Raw genomic sequence first — 21,980 nt, 5'->3', positions numbered from 1 at the left:
AAGAGGAGAGAAACAGGAGGAGTGTAGAGGGAGATAATACGAGTGGGTGATTGGGGGGGGGATTGAAAGGGGCCCCAGGAAGAGAGGAGAGAGATGAGTGCAGAGATTTAGTGAAAAAGAGAAAGAGGCACCCTGGACTGGAGAGCAGAAGAGAGAGTTGTGAAGAGGGTGAGTTAGATAGTTGTGAGAGAGGTAGAACAAGGTTGCTGGTGTTAAACAGTTGCAGATAAGGAGGGCAAGTTTAAAGCAGGCCTAAGTGGCCGTGACGAAGCTCCACTCTAATGCCAGCTCACACAAACGCACACTTAGAGCTGGCCCATTGAGAAACAATGTTTCAAATGAGTATGAACTGCAGTTGGTCTGTAGTAACAGAGCTGTTGTGATGACTGACATAGTGGAAAAAATAGATCTGTTGCCTCTCAAAATTGGTTTAAAGTCTCTTCGTGTCTGTGTGGTACAGAGTTATTTGGTTGTTTGGTTTGCATTGTACGCTGGTCGTATTTTTTTTTTCTTTTCTGCCGTCATAGTTTAGTCTAGTGAGACTGACCATGTTATTTTAAATGACGACCGACTCTAAAATAGACTTTTCCAGTAGATGCTACTCGTTGCATCTGAAACTACATCCAAATAAATGTTATAAGTAATACTTAATGTTATAACTCAATGCGAGTCTTAGAATCCAAGTCTTGTCACTTTAGTCGTCTTAGCACAAAGCCCAGGCAGTTATTTTAGATTGAAAATTTCCTGAATCTCCGGCTCCCTCATATCCCAAAATTGCTCTGTTGGAATAATATCTGGTGACTGTGGAGGCCATGTGAGTACAGAGAACTCAATGTCATGTTCATGAAACCAGTGTGAAATTGGTGATGATAGCAATTATTATTATTATTAGCGAGATTGTTGGTTTGTGTGGAGCTATTATCCTGGTTGCTAGGTTTAAAAATGGTGGTTGAGATTTTGTTTGTGTAGGAGCGTCTTTCGTGACTCATCAAGTAATCCCACTGACGGGCCAGTTAGTGGCTCAGATCACATGGTGCTCCGGTGGAGTAGGTACTAAAAAGCACCTGGTACCAGGAACTTCCACCTAATGGAAAATCTAAAAGTCAAGTCAAACCAATTAGGTGCTTGTAAAATATTCCCCACAACACTATATCATCACTGCCAGTCTGAACCGACGCAAAGATGGGATGGATCCATACTTTCATGTTGTTTGCGCCAGTTTCTGAACCTACAACTCAAATAGTGCAGTAGAGATGGAGACTGAACAGACAGGAAACATTATATGTTGTCCAATTTTGGTGAGCCCATGTGAGTTGTAGCGCAAATTTCCTGTTATTCCTTGACAGGAGTCGCACCTGGTGTGTTCTTCTGCTGCTCTATCCCATCTGCTTCGAAGTTCGATGTGTTGTGTATTCAGAGATGCTTGTTTGCATACCCTGGTGGTAATTTAAGTGGTAATTGGAGTTACCGTTGCCTTCCTATCAGCTTGAAGCAGATGTAACATTCTCCTCTGACCTCTGATATCAACATGACCTTTTCACCTACAATACCACCCCCCCTTCTTTTTTTAAATCTATGACAATTCTCTGTAAACCATAGAAATAGTTGTGTGAGAAAGTCCCAGTAGATTAGCAGTTTGTGAAATATTTAAACCACTTCAATCACCGTTCTTACCCATTCTGATGCTCCTGATGCTCACCTTGAACTTCAGCTGATAGTGTCTGTATGCCTAAATTTACTGCCATGTGAGTAGCTGATTAGAAATTTGTGTTTATCAGCGCTTAAACTGACTTATCTTATTGTGTACTTGTTAGAGTTAGTTTTTTTTTTTAAAATAAAACAAATAGTCAAAATTTAGTAAGTTATCTGTCTAAAAAATAAAACAGCTTTGTGAGAGGATTGGAAGAAAACATCAAAGCATAACTTGTTCATTAGGTCATCTGTGTATTATTTTTGTGTAAAATCCATCTCATAAATGTACTTCACCACTGGAGAAGTCAAACACATGGATGTGGAGATGAGTCCCACTTATCAACAAATGATAATATAAAAAAAAAAAATCACTTTTGTTGTGTAATGTCAGCATTTTAAAAGAACATTTTTTTTAAAAATCTTTTGTTCACCTGTCTGCACAGGAACATAGTGTCTATATCCTTTCTGATGTTTGCATGCTACACATACACCTCCTTCTCCCTTCCCTACCTCATTAGCCGATCATGCGTAAGGAGACCTGTTCTATTTTTACTCCCGCCCCCTCCCTACACACCACTGGTGCTGGGTGGGTGGGTGGGTGTGCGTGTATGCACGTCCTCTCTTATTGAAGGTGGCAGGGCAGAAAAAAGAAAGACGGAGAGCGGGTAAGATGGTCACAAAATAAAATGCAGACGATGTAATGAATAATAGAATCATAGGAATGAGGCCAGGAAAGCCTAGTCTGGGTGATGGAGAAAATAGGCTGGGAAAGATTCGAACAACTGAAAGCACAGTGAATGATGATGACTTTGTAGTGCTTGATTTATGGTTAGCTTTTAGCCTGAAGCTACTAGATTAAAGGAGGCTGTGTGTGCAGCCAGGTAGGCACCCTGTGTGGATGGATTTCCACATTCCTGACCTTAACATGTCCTTACTGTTTGTGTCATCGCCACATAGTGTTATTAACAAAATTTGCGTCACCGCAAATGAAAGTGTCTGTTTTGTGATAGGGTGTGTGTGGACAGGCTGCCAAAGATATTTGGGTTGACGAGTGTGTGTGCTGACCACAGCTGCAGGGTAAAACCAGTGATTCACATTACAAGCGATTGAGAAATTCGTCCTCTTTCTCTTTCTGTGTGTGTGTGTGTGTGCGTGTGTTTGTGTGATTGTTTGTAACCAGCTGTTGACCCAGATGAAACTTATTGTGTTGCATAATGACTTCCCAAACCTTCGTGTTTTTCTTTACTTGTGTAAAAACACAGTTGATGTCATTCATTAGCAGCTGTGAGCCAAAATTGGCTAACTTATACGAGCCTTTTTATTTCCTATGACATGTTTACAGATATAAGAGCTTTCTATTTTGTTTTATAGTCTGTTTTACCTCCAGTGGAGAAGAAGCACAGATCCCTCTCAAAGGAAAAAGAAACACAGAACCATGTGGCTCATTTATAAATGACGAAAATGTTGCATGCCATGAAAAATTGATATTCTTGCCCAAATAAGTGGTTGAATTCGGTCAGGTTATTCAGAATTTTTCAGTAATGTACAAAATTTGTATAATGCAAGGCATAACCAGTAAGCTAAAACTAAAGATCTATTTATTGTGTAAGTATCTGTTTAATGTGTTGCTTTTAAAACTTTAACTCAATGCTCTTTCATCGTTGTCACTTTTGCTGCAGGTTGATTTGTCACCATGACAACAGAAGCGGGCTCTGAGACGGAGGTGAAGGAGAAAGCTGAGGAGTCAGCCGCTGAGCCCGACCAATCGGAGAAGGCCACGGAAGATTCCCAGGAAGTAGCAAACGCTGAAGTAGAGGAGAAGGAAAGAGCAAAGGTGAAGGAAAAAGAGGGGAAGGAAGGCAAAGGAATATCTCGATACCTGCCAACATGGCTTAAGAAGCAGAAGTCTCAAAGCCAGGTGAAACTGGGTTCACACTGTTGTTATGTTATATTGTCACAACTCTGTAGGGAATTTTACTTAAATTATTTAGCAACAATCGTTTTTCAGGCTCATTTTAACTGCTGGTGCATTAATGAACTTTTATGTTAGATTTAAATTTTATTTGGATTTATTTGGGTTTTTTGCTAAGACCTCCCCAACGAAGGAGGACCCCCCTACAGAGGAACCTGTTAGCGAGGTGACACAGGAAGAGGAAGGGCCTACCCCAGAAGTGAACGGTCACGCTGAGGAAGTGGAAGAGAAGGAGGAAGTCAAGTCTGAGCAAGTGAAGAAAAAAGAAGCAGAAACTCATTCCAACGCCAGTGCAGACACTGAGGTACTGCTCACGGGTTCACTACAACACTACATAGCATATGCTTTAAAGTAGAGTCAGAAAACAAGATATCTAGTACTGTCAGGTTATAATGGTGATTTCAGAAAAAGAAATATAAACATCCCTTAAAAAATGGTTAAGCTTATTTTTACTTCTTTTTAAACTATGCCTGCTTCCTCCAAAATCTCATTCTGTCAGATGAAAAGCTCAATAACACTCAGATATCTATATAGCATGCAAACTGAAGAAAAGATGAAAAATCCTTGATTATGTCCAAAGGAACATAATCTGTCTGTCACCACTTCTACATCTGACTAATACGTGTTTTCTGCCAAGTCAGTAATGGTTTCAACACAGTTCCACCAGAGGTGGAAATAACCATGATACAATATTATCACAGCACTTCACTCGTGATATGATATTATTGTGATTTTTAACATTTTGATATATGGTTGATAGAGAGGTAGCTTTGTCAGGCCAAGTTTCCCCAGTGTCGGATGGTTTTTCAGTTGGACCGATTTAATGTCAGTTTGCTCGACTAATGTTATCTCAGGATGGTGATGCATGAGATGAGTATTACCAGAGTTTTTTACTTTATTTAATTAAATATTGATATTTGTTATTCCTGTATCGGTATTCTGTATGGATTTTTTCCACTAAAAAACAATGGTGCTAAAAATCTGGTATGAGCTCTCCGTTCTTTACAGCTCTACATCAGCTCATTGGCACAGTGTCAGTGGAAACAAAGTTTAGGTAACATATTATATTCAGACTTTTAGTATCAACCTTGTTTTATGTCAGAGAAGGAGACCTATAAAATGGGAGTAAAAGTATCCTGCAGCAGTTGCGTCGCTAATAACAGAATACATGTCTGTACCAGGGAATTGTGTGTACTTTACCTGATGGGCTGAGTGAATGGCTTTGCATTTCAGTCTCCTTATGCCTGTGGTAAATAAATTAAAAATCAGTATAGTCATTTACAAACCCTCATGGAAACACTAGACAGACTACAAGGCCAGTGTCAGTATTATTGTACCCTGTAACATATTCTTTAGCGGTCAGAGTGATTAAAGTTCCCCAACAGCATTCTGCTTTTGTTAACCAGCCACATATTGTGGTAAACACAGATGGTAAGAAACCCAACAACGAGATGTGATATTTTCTACAATGTTCAGACAGTGTTGATGTGTATTGACAGTTTACAGCAAACTGCTTAAACATGCTGTTAAATTACCAGAGCAACAAAGAAACACTGGAGCATACACACACAAACTCCTTTCTTCCTTGTGCACATGCACACACATGGACTCTTGCATCCACTGATCACATTAAGCCACCCAGGCCCACCCAGTGACATCAACATTTCAGTGATCAAGCCAAAAGAAACGCCTGCCTTTTCTATGAGCAAATTCAGACTAGAGGGGGAATTACACACGGAAAGGAAAGTTTGGTCTCAACAAGTAATGAAGATATTCTTATGTTTTTAAGAAGATTGCAAGTTTATTTATTTATTTCTTGCAAACCCTGTTAGCCTGCCAAGGAAGAGAAGGTGGAAGAGAGTGCAGAGAAAAGTCCAGAAGAGACCAAGGAGACAACAGAGGGAGAAGGAGCAGAGGAGGAGACGAAGGAGAAGGAGGGAGCAGTGGAGGCTGAAGGGGAGGCAGGAGAAGGCCAGACCTCCATTTTCCAGTCTCCTCTTCGTCTGGTGAGAAAGAACAAGATGAAGTTGGTGGTGTGTCACGTGACCCTGCTGGATGGGACTGACTTCACCTGCGAGGTGGAGGTAAGACTGTGATAAAATTCATAGAGCAATACAACCACAGTGTAAAACATGGCTAGTGTAACCATGTGAGATCAAGATAGTATGTTATGGCTCCAAATATAGTGTTTCCACTTTAATATTCTAAAGGTTTGCCTGTCATGGTACAAGAGTTCTCACACTTTTCTATATCTATCAGCAGTTTCTTGCTTCCTTTGAATACTGTCCTTCGAAATGTAGTTTGTTTCTGTGATGTAAGGAGGTTCCTCCAGTTGTTGACAGAGCAGGTCGACACATTGTCCATCTCATGTTCTTATGCGCGTCACGTGAGTGCCAGTTTGTCAATGATGTAATCGCTAATAGGATGTAAGATCTAGTGTGTGTGCACGTCAGTGTGTGCCTGTGCATTTGAGTATTTAACTTCCTTACTCAGTGTGCAGTAATGGCAGAAGCACCAGCTCACATTGTTCAGGGCGTAGTTCAGAGGGATAAATGCATCGCAAAGCAGAGCGAGCTGCAGGGGCTTGCCTGGGGACTAAAACACATGCACGTACGCACACACTCCCACCAGATTATGGGGTCTCACAGATTAGTTTTCGGCATCTGTTCCTTCCTAACAAGCACGTGTCTTAGACCCCCTACGCGCACACTTGGACATATTCATTACAGATACATCACACGTGCATCAGCCTTATAGTGTTTCTGTTGGGTAAGAGAGGAGTTTTTTGTATTTTGCTAGTTTTTAATACTAAAAATGATGGTTAATAACATGTTCACCCAAAGACATGCAAATTTTTTAGCTGTTCCTCTCCTCACATTCACACACTCTCTCACATTCAGCGGGAAGCTGCTCAGAATAGCCACTGTGCAGAACCACCGGAGCTGTTAACGCTTAAATCTTTGGTTCAACGACCCCTGAACAGAGCGCTGACCATTTCCCTTGCCAACATTTTCCCATTTGGCTTGAGGGCTTTTGTCGGTAGCCTCCGTGTGGCAAACCTGCATCCTAATCTACAGTATGGCAACGCCCAGCAGCGTGCCAGTGAGAGAGTGCGCTTGTTTGAATAGAAGCTGCTTTGTTTCACAAGAGATAACGCTGATATGGCAACTAACTGCTATTGTCCTATAATGCACGCGCACACACATACGCACTCACACACATATCCATCCATGCCTCCCTCTACATGCTGGCATAGTTAGGATCGCGAGAGGGAGAGATGCACAATGCATTCCAGAGATTAAATTTTCTGTTTTGCCCAGCAGGGCCTCCAACACACACACACACACACACACACACACACACACACACACACACACACACACACACACACACACACACACACACACACACACACACACACACACACTCTCTCCCTGTCCATTCTTCCATCATCCATCTGTCCTATTTATTAACCCCTGGCATCAAATTCATCCCTGAGTAATAACTTAATGCATATTTTATTGGTTGTAGACCACTGAATAAAAACTCTAGCGAGACATTTTCTGACTTTGTTGAGGGTTTCAAAGAGGGAGTCTTAGTGTCACGTGGGCTTAATGCCGATTCTAAGAATTTTACTTAATGTTGGTTTCAGCAGGATTTTAGCATCACGTGGTTTGTAGTGTTTCATAGCATTTCATTAGGTACAGATGTTTCAGTTTTTAACACTGAGTTAGAAATATGTTTGAGCAGCAAGAAACAAACAGGTAATTCATCTTCTTTTAAATGACTGTGGCTCTAATCCCATTTACATAAACTAAATACATAATCTATACGACTGCCTGTTGATATTTCAGTTGACCTCAGCCAGTGCCTTGCTTGAAGGCACTCTGGTGTAGACTCAGGGACTCTAAAAGGCCACGTTCTCAGATTTGCGTGTGCGTTGCGCATGTGTTTGACGGAGTCTAGGAAAATACCGCAGATGTTTTCAGCCGTCCCAGAACAAGAAGAAAAATGCACTCTTTCATCCCCTTCCTTTCACTCTCACCACGCTCCCTGCCCAGTCTATATGTCTCTCTGCTGAATAGCACTCAGTCTGTGCACCAGTGTTACACTGAGGCTGACTAACTGAAAAGAAACAAGCGTTATTTGATTATTCCATTCTTTCCCATCATTTTTCCCCAGCTGTCCACCCTCTTTCTGTCTGACCTTTTGTCTGCTTAAAGGTTGCGTGTGTGTGTGTGTGTGTGCGTGCATGCGTGCGTGCACGCTTGCGCATGCAAGCATGGATGTGTGCTAAATGTCATTGTCATAGCTGAGTCTGGAGGATTTTATCGCTAACAGTTTTTTTTTTTAAAAACTTTTAAAGGAATGTGTGGTCCAGATGGCGAGACTGAGAGAGAGCGTGTAAACCAATAATGAAACAGAAGAAAATGAAACACAAGGAAAAGAGAGACTCTGAGAGTGAGAGAGCTGTGGACAGGAATTTTACAAGTGTCTCATTTTGCCATAGTGAAAAGGTTATGAACTTAATCAGGGGTCCCGTGTGGTTCCAGGAATATTTCATAAGCTTAAAGCTTGATGTTTGAAACATTTTGGGGAAGAAGCTGGAAATATTAGAGTGGTTTATAATATTGTTTTAATAACAGCAGTTATAATAATAAAATAAATATAATGTTTTGTTTCTTTGCAGAAACGTGCTAAGGGTCAGTACTTATTCTTTAAGGTGTGTGAGCACCTTAATCTACTGGAAAAAGACTACTTTGGCCTGACGTACAAGGATAACCATGACCAGAAGGTTTGTATCCATAGACACACATACTCAGGGTGTAACAAATAAGTTAATAATGTCCTCATGAAGAAACCGCAGACATGGATGCTTTGATATTGTGTAGTATATATGGCAGAAGGTAACAGTCTTCTTTTTCTCTTTCCTTGTTCCCTTCTCATTCTAGTGTTGGTTGGACCCCACTAAAGAAATTAAAAGACAGATACGCAGTAAGTAGAACTTTTTTTTTTTTCTTCAGGACGCTGACATAAAGACACTCAAGTCCGTCCGTCCATCCGTGCATCTCTTTCGCTCTGCCTTAATGACACAAGATGGCTTTGGTTGTTAGAAAAACAAGCATCTTTGTTATCATGTCAGCCAAAAGGCAATGAATAAAATATTGAGCTAGTAAAATGGGACAAGTGTCCACATATCAAAAGAAAAACAAACTGCATCACAATTAAGTCAAACAAAGGCACCAGAGATATTTGAGACCAAACAGCAGCAGTCTGGCACCCTGGCAGAGGTTACCAGGGTGTGATCGCTCTACTTTATTATTTATTGACCTCTTTATTGACTGTTGTTCATTTATCAAAGGGGGCTGAGGTGTTGGATCTCATCTTTTGTTGACTGACAGCCATTAAGGGTGTGGTATGGAGCAGTGAAGGGTATAAAGCTTTGTTTTATAATTGCATGCATGCAGTATGTCTGTGATAGTGGACAATATGCCCTATTTGTGACAGCATCTATAGTTTAATGAGAAGCTTAACGACAAACTGGAGATGAGCTCATCAAGTCACAGCTTCTGTAGTTTGTCATTGCATTTTTTTTTTTTCAGTTAAAAGAACTTTCATTTGGTGTTATTTCCTTGTTAGTTAATTTTTTAGATACAGTTTTGTACTAGCATTTCTCTATCACAGTGGTTCTTAACCTGGGTTCGATCGAACCCTAGGGGTTCGGTGAGTCGGTCTCAGGGGTTCGGCAGAGCCTCCACCGTAACATGCACGGCTCATTTTGTGCAACAATAAAAAACATATCTATGTCTTGAATTTGAAAAAAATCACATTTTATTTTTCACTAAAGAGGGGTTCAGTGAATGCGCATATGAAACTGGTGGGGTTCGGTACCTCCAACAAGGTTAAGAACCACTGCTCTATCATATCCACCTAAATCTAACATTTAAAGTTGACATTGATTTGTAATTGGTTTTACTGGGGTGGTGGACAACGAAGTAATGCCAGGTCAACATTTTTCTTGGTCATTCAGTAGTAATGCCTTGGGGGTGATGAAAGCAACCAAGTAAAGGGCATATAAAATCTATTTATTGTGGCACATTGCTTGCCATAATTGAGTATTACTAAGTATTGCAGATTGAGTAATACTCAGTCCTCGTGCAGCATTTTAATGGACCTAGACACTGCTGTTTCATATTGTCATGCCGGTTGGATCAGTCGACACAGTCACATGGACTGATTCAGAGTGCGATTCTGTAATTCTGAAAGTCACAAATGTTTGAAAATCTTCACTTCTTTTTGGTTGCTGTCCATTTCTTACTTCTCCTTTTTACACTATAACCAAAACAGGCTTTAACACACTGTCGTAAACTTGAATTTGCACTTTTAAGAGTGAGAACATATCATTTAGGCACATAAAATGTTTTTAATTAGTGCATGTTAGGTAGTTATGTCTGGGTGTGTTCAAGTGTGTGTGGCTGTCGCTCGTGGATGAGCGCTGTGCATCTGGCTGTGTGCTCAGTTTCTCCCGCTGTCTACGGATGTTTATGGCCAGAGAGAGAGACCGTACATGTGGGCTGATGTTCATTTGAGTTACTCATATTGCCTGTGTGCGTACACAACACCACGCAAATGACAGGGTTGGCACAACTCTGCTCTAAACTGCTTGGAGTTTACACTCAGCTGTGACTCTGTTTCACTGCATGCTGGGGTGGGATCTAAACATTGTAACTGAACCCTTTTCTGTTTTGTTTTGTTTCTTAAACGTGTTCTTGAAATATTTTTAAATGTTGCTATCTCTGCAGTCCTTGTGACAAAAAGTTAAACTACATTCTTACAAATTTCTGAAGAATTAAATGGTCATCTCTTAATGCTTGTCAGTAACCCTAAATAGGAAGCTTGACGTTACACTCAACATATGAAGAGGGTGTTTCCTACGGTACAGGTTATTTTAACAATATGGGTGTTGTGTGGGTGTGCATGGTTTTTAGGGCTGACACTGTAGAGAGAGAAAATGAGATAGTATAAGGTTACTAGAGTAAAGTAAAACATGATACAGTGCATGTAATAGAAAATGCTACAGAAAGTGCAGATAGATTTACAAAGGAGAAAAAGGAAAAACAGGGAAATTCATTTTACTCCAAGTGGCTGAGGCATCGTGTGCATTAATGTGTCTCAGCCAATAAAAACACAGCTTCGTCCCCCCATAAATATGAAGCTGGCTAGAATCAGATGTCTAAAGTAAAAAGATTTCCATTGCAACAGATACCACAAATAGAAAACCAGAAGTAAAACTTTCAGTCCTTAAGTTTTGGATTAGGACTTTTGAGAATTAAACGGTTTCACTGTGAGAAATAATGAGAAGATTTCTTTTTTTCTTCTTTTCAGTTTTGACATCAGTGTTGCAAAATATCAAGCAGAGAGCGCTACTCTGGATAAAATCCAGTCAGTAAACTCGTCCCATTTGTGTGGCTGTTGATACTTGGCAGCTTTCAGATTTTGTCCAAAATCAAATATACAGTTTTGGATGCCTCAGTCTGGTGATATTGTTTGCCATCTTAGTACGTTTGGAGCCAGTTCAGTTAATGCAATGAGAATTGCATTAGCTTACACTAATAAATTGGCTGGTGAGTGTAGATGATAAGCAGGTGGCCTCAGGTAGATAAGAAAGTTAAAATCAATGTTCTGGTTCTCTTGTTACTCCCACATAAGCGTCACTGGAATTTAAGCAAAGGAAAAATTAGTTTTCCCTTTTATAATAATTTTAAAGAAATGGTTTGCATAAGAAAAACTGAGCACAAGTTGACTGCTGGAGGATAAAATGGTCAGAGAACACCTTTAAAGCGCTCAGTGCTGCCAAAAAAATTTCTCTTACGTCGATGGACCTTTGAGGAGGAAATGTTTTTACACTGATGTGCGACTTTTCCAGATGGCGCGATCTTTTCTAATCTGTAAAAATAAAAAGAGATGACTGGAGACAAATTAGAACTGAAATAAAATTTGTGTGCTTCAACAGAAAACCACAGTATGACAAGGTGATGGATGTGTTAGTGGTCGTGATTAGGTCTTTGTTTATGATCAGTGAATCAGCATTTCAGTTTGATATTTGGTGAAGCTAGGAAAATAGGTTATATAAAAAATTCTCATTTTCTAGCTTTACTACATAATGATCTCTCTGTCTGTCTTTCTACAGGTAACAACTGGCAGTTTGCATTCAACGTCAAGTTCTACCCTCCTGACCCATCCCTCCTCACTGAAGACATTACAAGGTATACACACACACACACATCAGGGTCTAACACCCAGTGTTTCCTTTAAATGTATTACTTTTTATTTGTATTGAACATAAAAAAAAAAAAAGTAGCATAATTATTACTGTTTCTGGGCTCAGAGTGGGTGCCAAAAATAATAATATTTTGGGTTGACCTTCAGACATTTAGGGGATGACTTATGTCTGTCCTTAGTTTTAGTTTGATTAACTCATGTTGGGATGCTTCTTGAGGGGCATGAACATGCAAAGTGAAATAGAAAGCACAGGATAGCAACTAGCACCAACACCACAATCCAGCACACTATCACACATAACTAAAATGACACATCACAAATGGGGGGAAAAGGCAGCTCTGGTATCAAAGCACTTATCTGGCCACATATCAAATAAGAGCAAAGTAGAAAATTGAACCAAAATACAAAAAATTTAGGCCCTACTATCAAGGCCAAAAAAAGTTGGCTTTGTGCACGTTATTTCTTTTTGCATTTATACATAGGCACACACGCACAGAGGCATGCTTCAAGCACACAGCATTTAGACAGAGGTTTGTGTCTAATGGAGCGGACCGCTTCTCTGATGGTTGCACTTAAAGGCTAAACAAGGACACACTCACACTGCTGTTGACCTGCTGCAAAAAAGTCCTAAATGTTCTTCGGCTCTGTAAGTCTGCAAATTTATAAGGAGCTCCTGTTAAGTTTTAACAGTCAGATTGCTAATCAGTGCAGTCCACTAGTTGTATTCCACAGGATTTTCCACAGACTGTATCCAATACCTATTTTCTATTCATTAATTATCTAATTAGCCATATTAGAATGGAAAAATGCAGTATTGTCCTGGGACATTATATTGACCTAGTTAACAGGGAACTGTGTAACTCAATGACTGAGCTTTAAGCCTCCCTGTCAGCAAGTGTCCATCCTGCTTAAAGTGACTTTGAAAGACATTTTCAATAGGCAGAATAACACCTTTGGGTCTTTGGGTTGTTTGAAGTGACGTTTCATTAGATAATGGATTCATGACCAGAGGGTTAATCGAGGGGACAGCTTACACTGTTTAAATCCACACGGCTGCTAGACAAGTCAGTAACTGCAAATATAAACATTATGATAGATAAGTATAACAGCAGTTGTGCAAACATCAAAGAAATTTAATCCATACCAGAGGATCTTATTCTCAGGCTTAAAAGAAGCACGGATGTCTTTAATATTTATTGTGAACAATAGAAGTGCTTCCACTTCAAAGGAAACTAAAGAAAAAGCTTTGAACAAGTTTTGTTCTTGTTTATACTTGACTTGGTTTCAACTTGTAATCCGTCCTTGTTTGCCCCCTTTCTTCTTTTGTAGGTACCTTTTGTGTCTGCAGCTCCGTGAAGATGTGGCTTCTGGACGGCTGCCTTGCTCATTTGTAACTCACGCTCTGCTGGGCTCATACACGTTGCAGGTACAGCATGTGTAATTATGTACTTGGATGCTGTGTATTTATTTATCTGCGTTTACATGCACATGTGTGTGATGTGCAGCCGGTGGATACGTAACTGTCTTTTTTGGAAAAAGCCAATTCGTACATAAGTTCTTTTTCTTTTTTTGTTCTTCTTCTTTTTTTTTTTTTTAACAGGCAGAAATTGGCGACTATGAACCTGACCAGCCTCGCCCTCTGGACTTCATTAGTCAGTTGACCTTCGCACCAAATCAGAACAAAGAAATGGAGGAGAAGATTCTTGAGCTCTACAAGTCCCACAGGTCAGTTAGGAAGTTCTTTTGAGTGTATTGTATATGAGTTTTATGTGTCTCCAGCTGTGCTTTAAAAAAAAAAAAAATTTCCTGTTTATATTTGCACAACTGGACATCACACCGATTTGTACAAGGGAGCTTCCGTTGCGTAGCGTAGAGCAGTTTTACAGTGTCTGTCATGTAAAAGTGATAATAATCCACTTGAGGGTAATCGAAATAAGACCTTATACCAGCTGATTAGAAACAGGGGTTATCTAAACCTAACAAGAGTAAGTAGCAGCAGTAGAAGTTTGATAACATAGTCAGATTGTAGGCTCATGTTATCTGTCCTCATTACATCACAACATTTTTAATAGAGTAGAAAGAGATGCGCAAAGCACTTTACCATTCCAACACAACACGCTGACTTTTAGGCAGCCTGTAGACGATTGACTGTTACTTCATTAGAAAGATTTCCAGCTTAAATTAAATTATCTTGTGGTTTGAAGTAGTGTTTTTTTTTTCCTGTTTTACAATGTTAGAGTAAAATTTATGCTCAGTGTGTCTGAACTGCTACAGTGGAGGGCTGGTAAGGATAAGAACCGATTTTCATATTCAAACATTTCACATACGCAATAAAGAACTTTGTAGTGTAGCTATTGGAAGGCATTAAGAGACTATTTTCATGAACAAAGACTTCTACGTTTGTACGTTCGATTTGAGCCTTAACGGTACATTTAAACGGTACGACGGTACATTTAAGTTAAAATTAGAATTAAAAAAAAAATACTTGCTATAATACCATTTAAGCAGAAAATGATCACTATATAGAAATATGAGCATTTTGAATTAACTGAGCCTTTTCTTTGCTTTTCAGGGGAATGACACCAGCACAGGCTGACACCCAGTTTCTTGAAAGTGCCAAGAAACTGTCCATGTATGGCGTGGACCTGCACCACGCTAAGGTATGAATAAATGAATGAACCCTGTCCTCTCCATTGTTGTCAACATCTGTGGCTGAGCAGATTCTTTGATGTAGGGAGAGGGGGTGTGTGTGTGTGTGTGTGTGTGTGTGTGTGTGTGTGTGTGTGTGTGTGTGTGTGTGTGTGTGTGTCAGCTGTGCAAACACTCGGGGAGGCCATTACCATGGGAACAGCCAGTGTTTCTCACTGGGATAGCAGGTCATCAGTGTACTGCGTGCATGTTTTCATGTTTGTCTCAGTATGTTTGTGTGTCTTTATGCAGTATAGGCAGAAAAATGAGAGTCTTATAGATAGAAAGGAAGGATGAGAGATTGAGAAGGGAAAATAAATGGAGAACAGAAATAAGGCCAGAGTGAGATGGGGACAAATACTTGAAAGGGGCATGCTCCACTTTTTGCAACACAGAGAACCAAGGCAAAGATAGAAAAGCAGAGAGAGCCTTTAAAATGCGGAAAATCTTTTTTCCTTTTTTATTTATTTTTTTATGGCATACCAAAGATGTGGGAATTCAGGGAGTTGATCTATTTCTGTCCTGTGCCATTAATTTGTTGCACAAGTCTCAGAATCCCCAGGGCCCACAAAGGAACTGTTTCAAATACTGGATGTCAAAACATTTTAAAAGCACAAATGTAACACACACTGAGTAATAGTATTTCAGGGAATTCATTATTTTAGCTGCGAAAAGGAAAAGATGGACACTAAAGAGAGATGCATTTGATTCGATTCCACCTTGTTCAACATTTTTTTTTTCATTACAAATTATTCTTTTCAGCAGAATTTTCAGCTTCTTGGCCTGTTTTCAGCGGAATTTTCAGTTTTTTCATCTCCTTTTTGCAGAAAGTTTAACAAGTTCACCTCTTTTCAGCACAATTTTCAGCTTTTTCACCTCTTTTCAGTTACCTGACAACCAGTTTGGCTCAGTGAGATGAGTAGCAGCCTTGAGACCAGGAGGCCCGAGTTCACCCAGCTCACGGCAACATTTCCTTTCAGCAGACAGTTCAACCTTTTCACCTCTTTTCAGCACAAATTTTAGCTTCTTCACCCCTTTACAGCAGAATTTATGGCTTTTCACCTCTTTTCAGCAAAAAATTCTGCTTCAACTGTTCTCAGCATGATTTTCAGTTTCTTCACCTCCTTTCAGCACATAGTTTTACTTCTGCTGTTTTCAGCAGATTCCACTACAAGGCATTCACACTGCATTTTCGCAGGAAATGCAACTTTTACTAGTTTTCTTTAACATTCCCTCTGTCAGTGTAACCAGCCAAAATATTTGAATGTAGCTGCAGCGCAAGGTCAGAGATCGATGAGCAGCTAATAGCATGGCAAGGCCATGTGATGTTTGTGTGCATGTGTCCTGATAAAACTGTCCATTATCCGCATATTGCATTCTCCATTAGTACAACAGATTTTTCCTGTGTTACTTCACTACTGTAATCAATACCATTAGCAGATGGTCTGGGAGCCTTAAAAGCTTTGTCAGTGTGTTAGTCTGCCAGCCAAATGCGTTACAGTTGTAATGAGTGTCACTGTTTGTGTGTGTGGTAATGGTGACCTTAAACAGTCTAATCAATCCATGCACAGTATGATCTGGCTTGGATAAATAGATGGTGTTTACAACAAATAATTAATCAAATTAATATATGTTATGCACATTTGTATCCTCACAGGATTCAGAGGGTGTGGACATCATGCTTGGTGTGTGTGCCAACGGACTCTTAGTCTATAAAGACAGGCTTCGGATAAATCGCTTTGCTTGGCCCAAAATACTCAAGATTTCATACAAGAGGAACAACTTCTACATTAAAATCAGACCAGGAGAGGTATGTATGCACACACGAATTAGGTTTACCTAAGCTATTTATTTTATCAATGTGCCCTTTTTACTGTTAAGAAAACGTTTTTTTTCTCACTGATATTGTGCTTGATAGACGGAGCAGTTTGAGAGTACAGTGGGATTCAAACTCGAGAATCACCGAGCTGCCAAAAGGCTGTGGAAAGTCTGTGTGGAGAATCACAGTTTCTTCAGGTAGACTGATGCATCCATACTGCCTGTGGAGTCACTTGTGTTATTTTTCTTGAAAAAAAGCTGTGCATCTTCCCAGGAAGTCTGTGAAGAAAGCGTATCTCAAAGTGCGTATTTGTTGCCTTAGACACAGCAGAAACACCCATATAGATAAGCCTGATGCCCGTGTTTGCTTTGCGTGTGTGCACATTTGTATGTTGTGTTTGTAGAGATGCCTGAGTATTTCTTTCATATCCTGTTCAAGGAGGAGTTGCCTGGAAGCATTTTGCTTTCCTTACCCATAGACTTATAAATGTGATGATCAGTGTTTCATTGCAAAATAAATTAATCTGAATAAGCTTTAAAAGTCATGTTTCTCTCCAGTACCACCTCATCTCTCTCCATCTCTCTTTTTGTCACTAGGTTAAATGCACCAGAGCCTCCTACCAAGGCCCGCTTTTTGACTCTGGGCTCAAAGTTTCGTTACAGCGGGCGAACTCAGGCCCAAACCCGCATGGCCAGTTCCCTCATAGACCGACCGGCGCCCAGCTTTGAACGCACGTCTTCAAAACGCATCAGCCGCAGTTTGGATGGAGGTAACAGACATGAATGCAACTGAAAGTGAGGCATATTTGATATTTCAGCTTCATTCTGAACTACGTCGAATGAATGGACAGATGGAAGGAATGAGGGGCAGATGGAAGTAGGGTCATGGATTTAGGCATTGCGCAGGGTCGTGTGCATGTCTGTGTTTGTACTGATGGTAAATGCTCGATGCCTGACCAGATACAGGAAATAGCTGGAGCATATGTTTCCTGTCACACAGTGAGAGACAGAGAGGGAGAAAGAAAGAGCTGAAAAGAATAAATGTTCTGTGGATCAAAAGTATGAAAAAACAGAACAGCAGAGTGAAGAGAAAAACGCCAATTGTTCGCATTTTGTCAGCACAAAAGTTGTCATTAACATCAGATTTATAAATAACTGTAGTAGATCATCTCATGTAGAACGGTAATAAAACCAACGTGTTCTCTATGTCTATAGAACTGTGATGTGGTTTTGGCTTTACCTTCTTTGCCTACACATTTGTTTTGTTCTGCTTTGTTATGGAGGGGTTCAAGATTCCCAGATTCCAATTCATGCAACTGTGCACCCCTGTTTAACATGTGGTTATACTGTTAGCTGATATCGCCCCCTGCTGGGTACATTATTCTACTGCAACTTGATGTTTTATACTTGAGTTTATTTTGGTGCATTTACTCTACTACACGTTTTTGATTTTATTAAATTTTTTTTAATAAAAGAAAGCTTTTTAATAAAGCTTTTATTATTTTATTTTTTTAGCAATTATTTACTTGTTATAGTTATGCAAGTTTTCAATAAGTAAATAACTGTGATTGCCGTTTCTTTTGTTTCTGATCGCGTAGCACCAATGATCAGCATAACTGAGGCTGGCAGAGAATCAGCTGAGAATGGACGCGAGCCTCACCTGGAGCTCCACTCTGACTCAAAGGTGTGTTCATAAATCAGATGTAGCATTTGCAGGTACAAGAACAGAAATACGAGATAAAAATAGAATGTGTGTAGCTCAGTTCTATTTTTATTTTTTTTTTTGGTTGTTTTTTTAAATTTATACCAGTGAGTCTATGTTGTCCCATGGAAACGGTCTGTTATATCAAATAGAAATACAGTATGTACTGAGAGCTATAAATCCAGAGACAGTTTCTGCTGTTTCTTGTTACTGTTGTAAGATAGCAGTGTTTGCTTGCTTTATGTTTCTGTGAAACGATGAATATGTGTATTTTCTTTTCCGGGTTTGCAAAACTGTGACACTAGAAGTTAATCATGTGTAAACATAACCATTTACGCATCACTGTTGATAATTTGTGGCGAGTCTCCTCCACTCTGTATGTGTGTCTGATGACGATGACTTCTTAACCGTGGCAGGTGAACAAAGTCTGTTATTTCTACTCTACATGTCCCCCGCTACTCATTTCATATGCAAGTGGGTTCGATCAATTAAAGTCGAGAGTTGGGCCTTTTTCAACGGTTTTCACTGGAATCTACAGCTACAAATTCAAATAGATTTTTCTTTGTCCATTTAGTGATCAGGAATAAGTGACTACTGAGACACTGCGATATCAACCTTATCTAAGGCCAGAGGACAGCTATTAATTTGCCTCCACAAAATGTGAATGTATACAGGAGTGGTAGAGGTACATAAACCAACAAAACGAAGAAAGCCTCATGTCTTCAGTCTCATATTTTTAATGGTTTTCTTATCAACTACAACAAGTCTTAACAGAGCAGCTTTTCAAGTAGTCCAGCATTTTGCTCTATTGGCCTAACTGCTGTCCTCTACTGAGGAGCTGTGTCCCTCTTATTCATAGTGCTCACTACTAACTTGAGCCCGTCTCTGAACACTATATGAGTATACACAGATTACTGCTGTGTGCTGCTGTGCATGCCTCCTGTTCCAGCTCCCTCTCCTCACTCCCTCCCGTCTCCTCCTTACCCTCGCTCACATCCCAGCACTCTGGACTTGGCACCTGTCTTGGCCCTTTCAGTGGTGACACACCCTGTTGATACTTTTTCTGCCAGCACCTGTGCCTACTGTTTTCTGCACCTATGCTCTACCCTGCTATGTTCACTTGTAAGCGATTGTGGCGTGTTGTTCACTGACTAATGTTTTGTCTCTTTCCCTCTCTCTTTTTTCTTTCACACACTCCCTTTTTAAAAATTTTATTTCTTTATTTTGCCGTTCTCACACCTCTCTTGCATGTTGCCACTTGTTGCTGCCATTTTATGAAATCTGAATAATTTTAATTTTTGCACTCGATTATTTTGATTTGTCATTTAATTTTCATTTCTTCATGGCTTGCTCCTTCACTTTGCGGGTGTGTGCATTCGCCGTTGTTTGATCTCACCCATCTATCCACTCTCTGGCTCTCTTGTCATATTGTGCCCTCCCTCATTTCCTGCTTTTTCTTCCTCTCCTCTTGTGTCTTCCTTTAATTCTTCCCTCTCCATCAGTCAATCTTCATGTTCCCCCTCTCCTTCTCCTCATCATCCTCACTCTCATCCATCCCACCCTCCCTCGACTCCATCTCCGAGCTTGACCACGTCCTTTCAGATATCTCCGAAGATGAAGATCGTATCGACGACGTGGACTCGGCACACACGCTGTGGACCCTCCCCTCAAACACCCTGTCCTTCTTCACTGATCAGCAGTTAGCAGATCTTGAGCAGCTCGCACAAAACCCATCATCCTCCCAAACATGCTCCTCAGAGATTTTGAAATCTGTGGAGAGCTGCCAGGCTCAAACCAGAGCAACAGCTGGACTGCTAAACTGGCGAAGCTGGTTCTCTCTGAAGGGTGTGGTTAAATACGTTTCTTTTGTGTTTGGCTTCCTCTCCGTTTCAGGAAATGGAAACATGTGTCTGGCCACAGGTGCATTTTCAAGATTAATGAAGAAACTGCACCTTTTTTCTCCTGCTTTGTTCATGATGATGTTTAAGTGGGTTCCAAAATTAAATATTTGCACCATCACTGCCTGGAATTATAGAGTCTCCAATATGATTATGTCCAAATTAGATCAAATCCTTAACATTTTGACATTTAGATGGACTCATTTGGTAGCATTTCTTATCCAGCATCTTCCTCCAAAGATCAGTAATACAGTTGCTGCTTTATGTTCTCGTCCAGCTCAATTGAGTTTACCCAACATATCTTCTCTCCATCCATCAATACTCTCAACCATTGCTTCCCTCTCCTCTCTCCCTGCTCGCCCCTTTTCTTTTCCATCTTGCGGCTCTCTCCCTGCCTTCTCTTGCTCTAACCTCATTGCATCTGTACACCGCTACCTCCTGAATCCCTCCCCTCTGTTTCTGCCTTGCCTGTTAGTCGTCTTCCTCCTGGCAGTGATGCTGACAGCAAGCCAGTCTGTAGTCTTAGCCCTGATTTTAGCCACACCCCTCGGTCTGACCCTGTGCTACTTGGAGAAAGTTGTCTCCAGTCAAAGAAAAACCGCTTTGCCAGTGTTTCTCGATGACGGGCCCGATGATCAGTCTGAGAATCAGTTGAGCTCTGTTTTCAACAGGCAGGCTTCTCCTCTCACACCAACACACACGCCTCCTCGCATCAGGCACCGCACTAATACAGAGGCCACCTGGATGCAAGAGATGTGTGATCCAGCTGCATAAAAGCAACATGTATACACCTCCTGGTCCATATTCCACTCCCTCACTTTGTGTTTGACCTCTTTTTGAATGCATATGATGTCTGTCACCTCCTTTTGTTCATTTCCCCCACCAGCACTTCCTCTAGCTGATATTTTTTTTTTCTACCTCTTAATTCCTTACCGTGCAAACCCCAGTGTATTGTTTGAAGAAACAGAGTAGAATAAGATTAAATTAAGAGTTAGAACAGTGAGAAGACATTAAAAATGTATAGCACAGAGACAAATATGTACATTGCCAATATAGAGAAAAGGTCACTTTATTAAGAGTTTAAAATAATGTACAGAAATTGAGAGGAGAGCAGAGAGACTAAAAAAAAAGGCAATGGTAATGATTAGTGATGTTCAGATCATTGTCAGAGTAGTTGCAATTAGAGGTTATTAATTGTAGAGCTCTGTTGTGGTTGCTCTGTGTAATATAAAACTGCTTAATGTCCCTCTAATCAGATATGGTGACGTAATTATATAAATTACATAAGTGCACTTTTAAGGCAGTATCGATTATTTTTAAAAGTTATTTTCAGTTGTGTAGTTCTGCATAGAAAGGGTGATGCTGAGTAACTAATAGTTGATCACATGTTAGAATTGTACATACAGTTGCCTCCAGATGCCTATAGCACCTGCAGCTTATTGCGTTTGTGTATAATATGTAATAAACATTAAGACTAAACAGTGTTACACCTGCCCTGATCCCTGACGTTCAGCACTCTGTCCTCTACCTCTCTGCACTGATCAAGTCATTTTAGACAAAACTCTTCTAGTGTTTCTGTAGTACCCATCCTGTAAACCTTTAACAGTTTCACTATTTTGGACTTTGAACTCATTATGCAGCTAAGTATAAACGTAAAGCTGTAAATATAAGGCTGCCTTTCAGTCATATGATAGAAGTATACACACACTGTAAGCAGTTAGTAGCACCTTCTGTCTCCAGATCTTGACCACCTCAGCATCCTTTCCTGTTACTGTTCCAATGGGTTTGGTGCACCAGCAGTACTCCCTAACACTAAAGGTTGCTGTGGAAGAAAATAGCTTTTCCCATCATCCATTTCACTCTTTTCTTTCTTCGTGCCCTTGCCTCCTTCATTTTGTCCTGACTACCATCACCATGACTACGACAC

General features: G+C 40.3%; 1 protein-coding gene across 18 annotated transcripts in view; it reads left to right on the top strand.

Moving 5' to 3' along the window:
- epb41l2 (erythrocyte membrane protein band 4.1 like 2) overlaps window positions 1-21,980 on the top strand; it is a 50,188-nt gene that overhangs the window by 13,796 nt on the left and 14,412 nt on the right. For 16 of the 18 annotated variants that reach the window (XM_004542037.4, XM_004542036.5, XM_004542034.5 and 13 more), the window contains exons 2-14: window positions 3,372-3,610; window positions 3,783-3,968; window positions 5,497-5,748; window positions 8,355-8,459; window positions 8,617-8,659; window positions 11,856-11,931; window positions 13,277-13,373; window positions 13,548-13,672; window positions 14,520-14,607; window positions 16,293-16,445; window positions 16,554-16,651; window positions 17,051-17,223; window positions 18,052-18,137. In XM_004542037.4, coding sequence (XP_004542094.3) covers window positions 3,386-3,610; window positions 3,783-3,968; window positions 5,497-5,748; window positions 8,355-8,459; window positions 8,617-8,659; window positions 11,856-11,931; window positions 13,277-13,373; window positions 13,548-13,672; window positions 14,520-14,607; window positions 16,293-16,445; window positions 16,554-16,651; window positions 17,051-17,223; window positions 18,052-18,137 — 1,707 coding nt within the window. In that variant the 5' untranslated portion in view covers window positions 3,372-3,385. Of the gene's footprint in view, window positions 1-3,371; window positions 3,611-3,782; window positions 3,969-5,496; window positions 5,749-8,354; window positions 8,460-8,616; window positions 8,660-11,855; window positions 11,932-13,276; window positions 13,374-13,547; window positions 13,673-14,519; window positions 14,608-16,292; window positions 16,446-16,553; window positions 16,652-17,050; window positions 17,224-18,051; window positions 18,138-19,657; window position 21,980 lie in introns of those variants that run through there. The other 2 variants (XM_004542041.4, XM_004542035.4) reach the window with 2 other exon arrangements.

Source organism: Maylandia zebra, linkage group LG15, assembly GCF_041146795.1.
Source record: "Maylandia zebra isolate NMK-2024a linkage group LG15, Mzebra_GT3a, whole genome shotgun sequence".
Lineage (NCBI taxonomy): Eukaryota > Metazoa > Chordata > Actinopteri > Cichliformes > Cichlidae > Maylandia > Maylandia zebra.
This window is presented reverse-complemented; position numbering and strand designations above follow the sequence as displayed.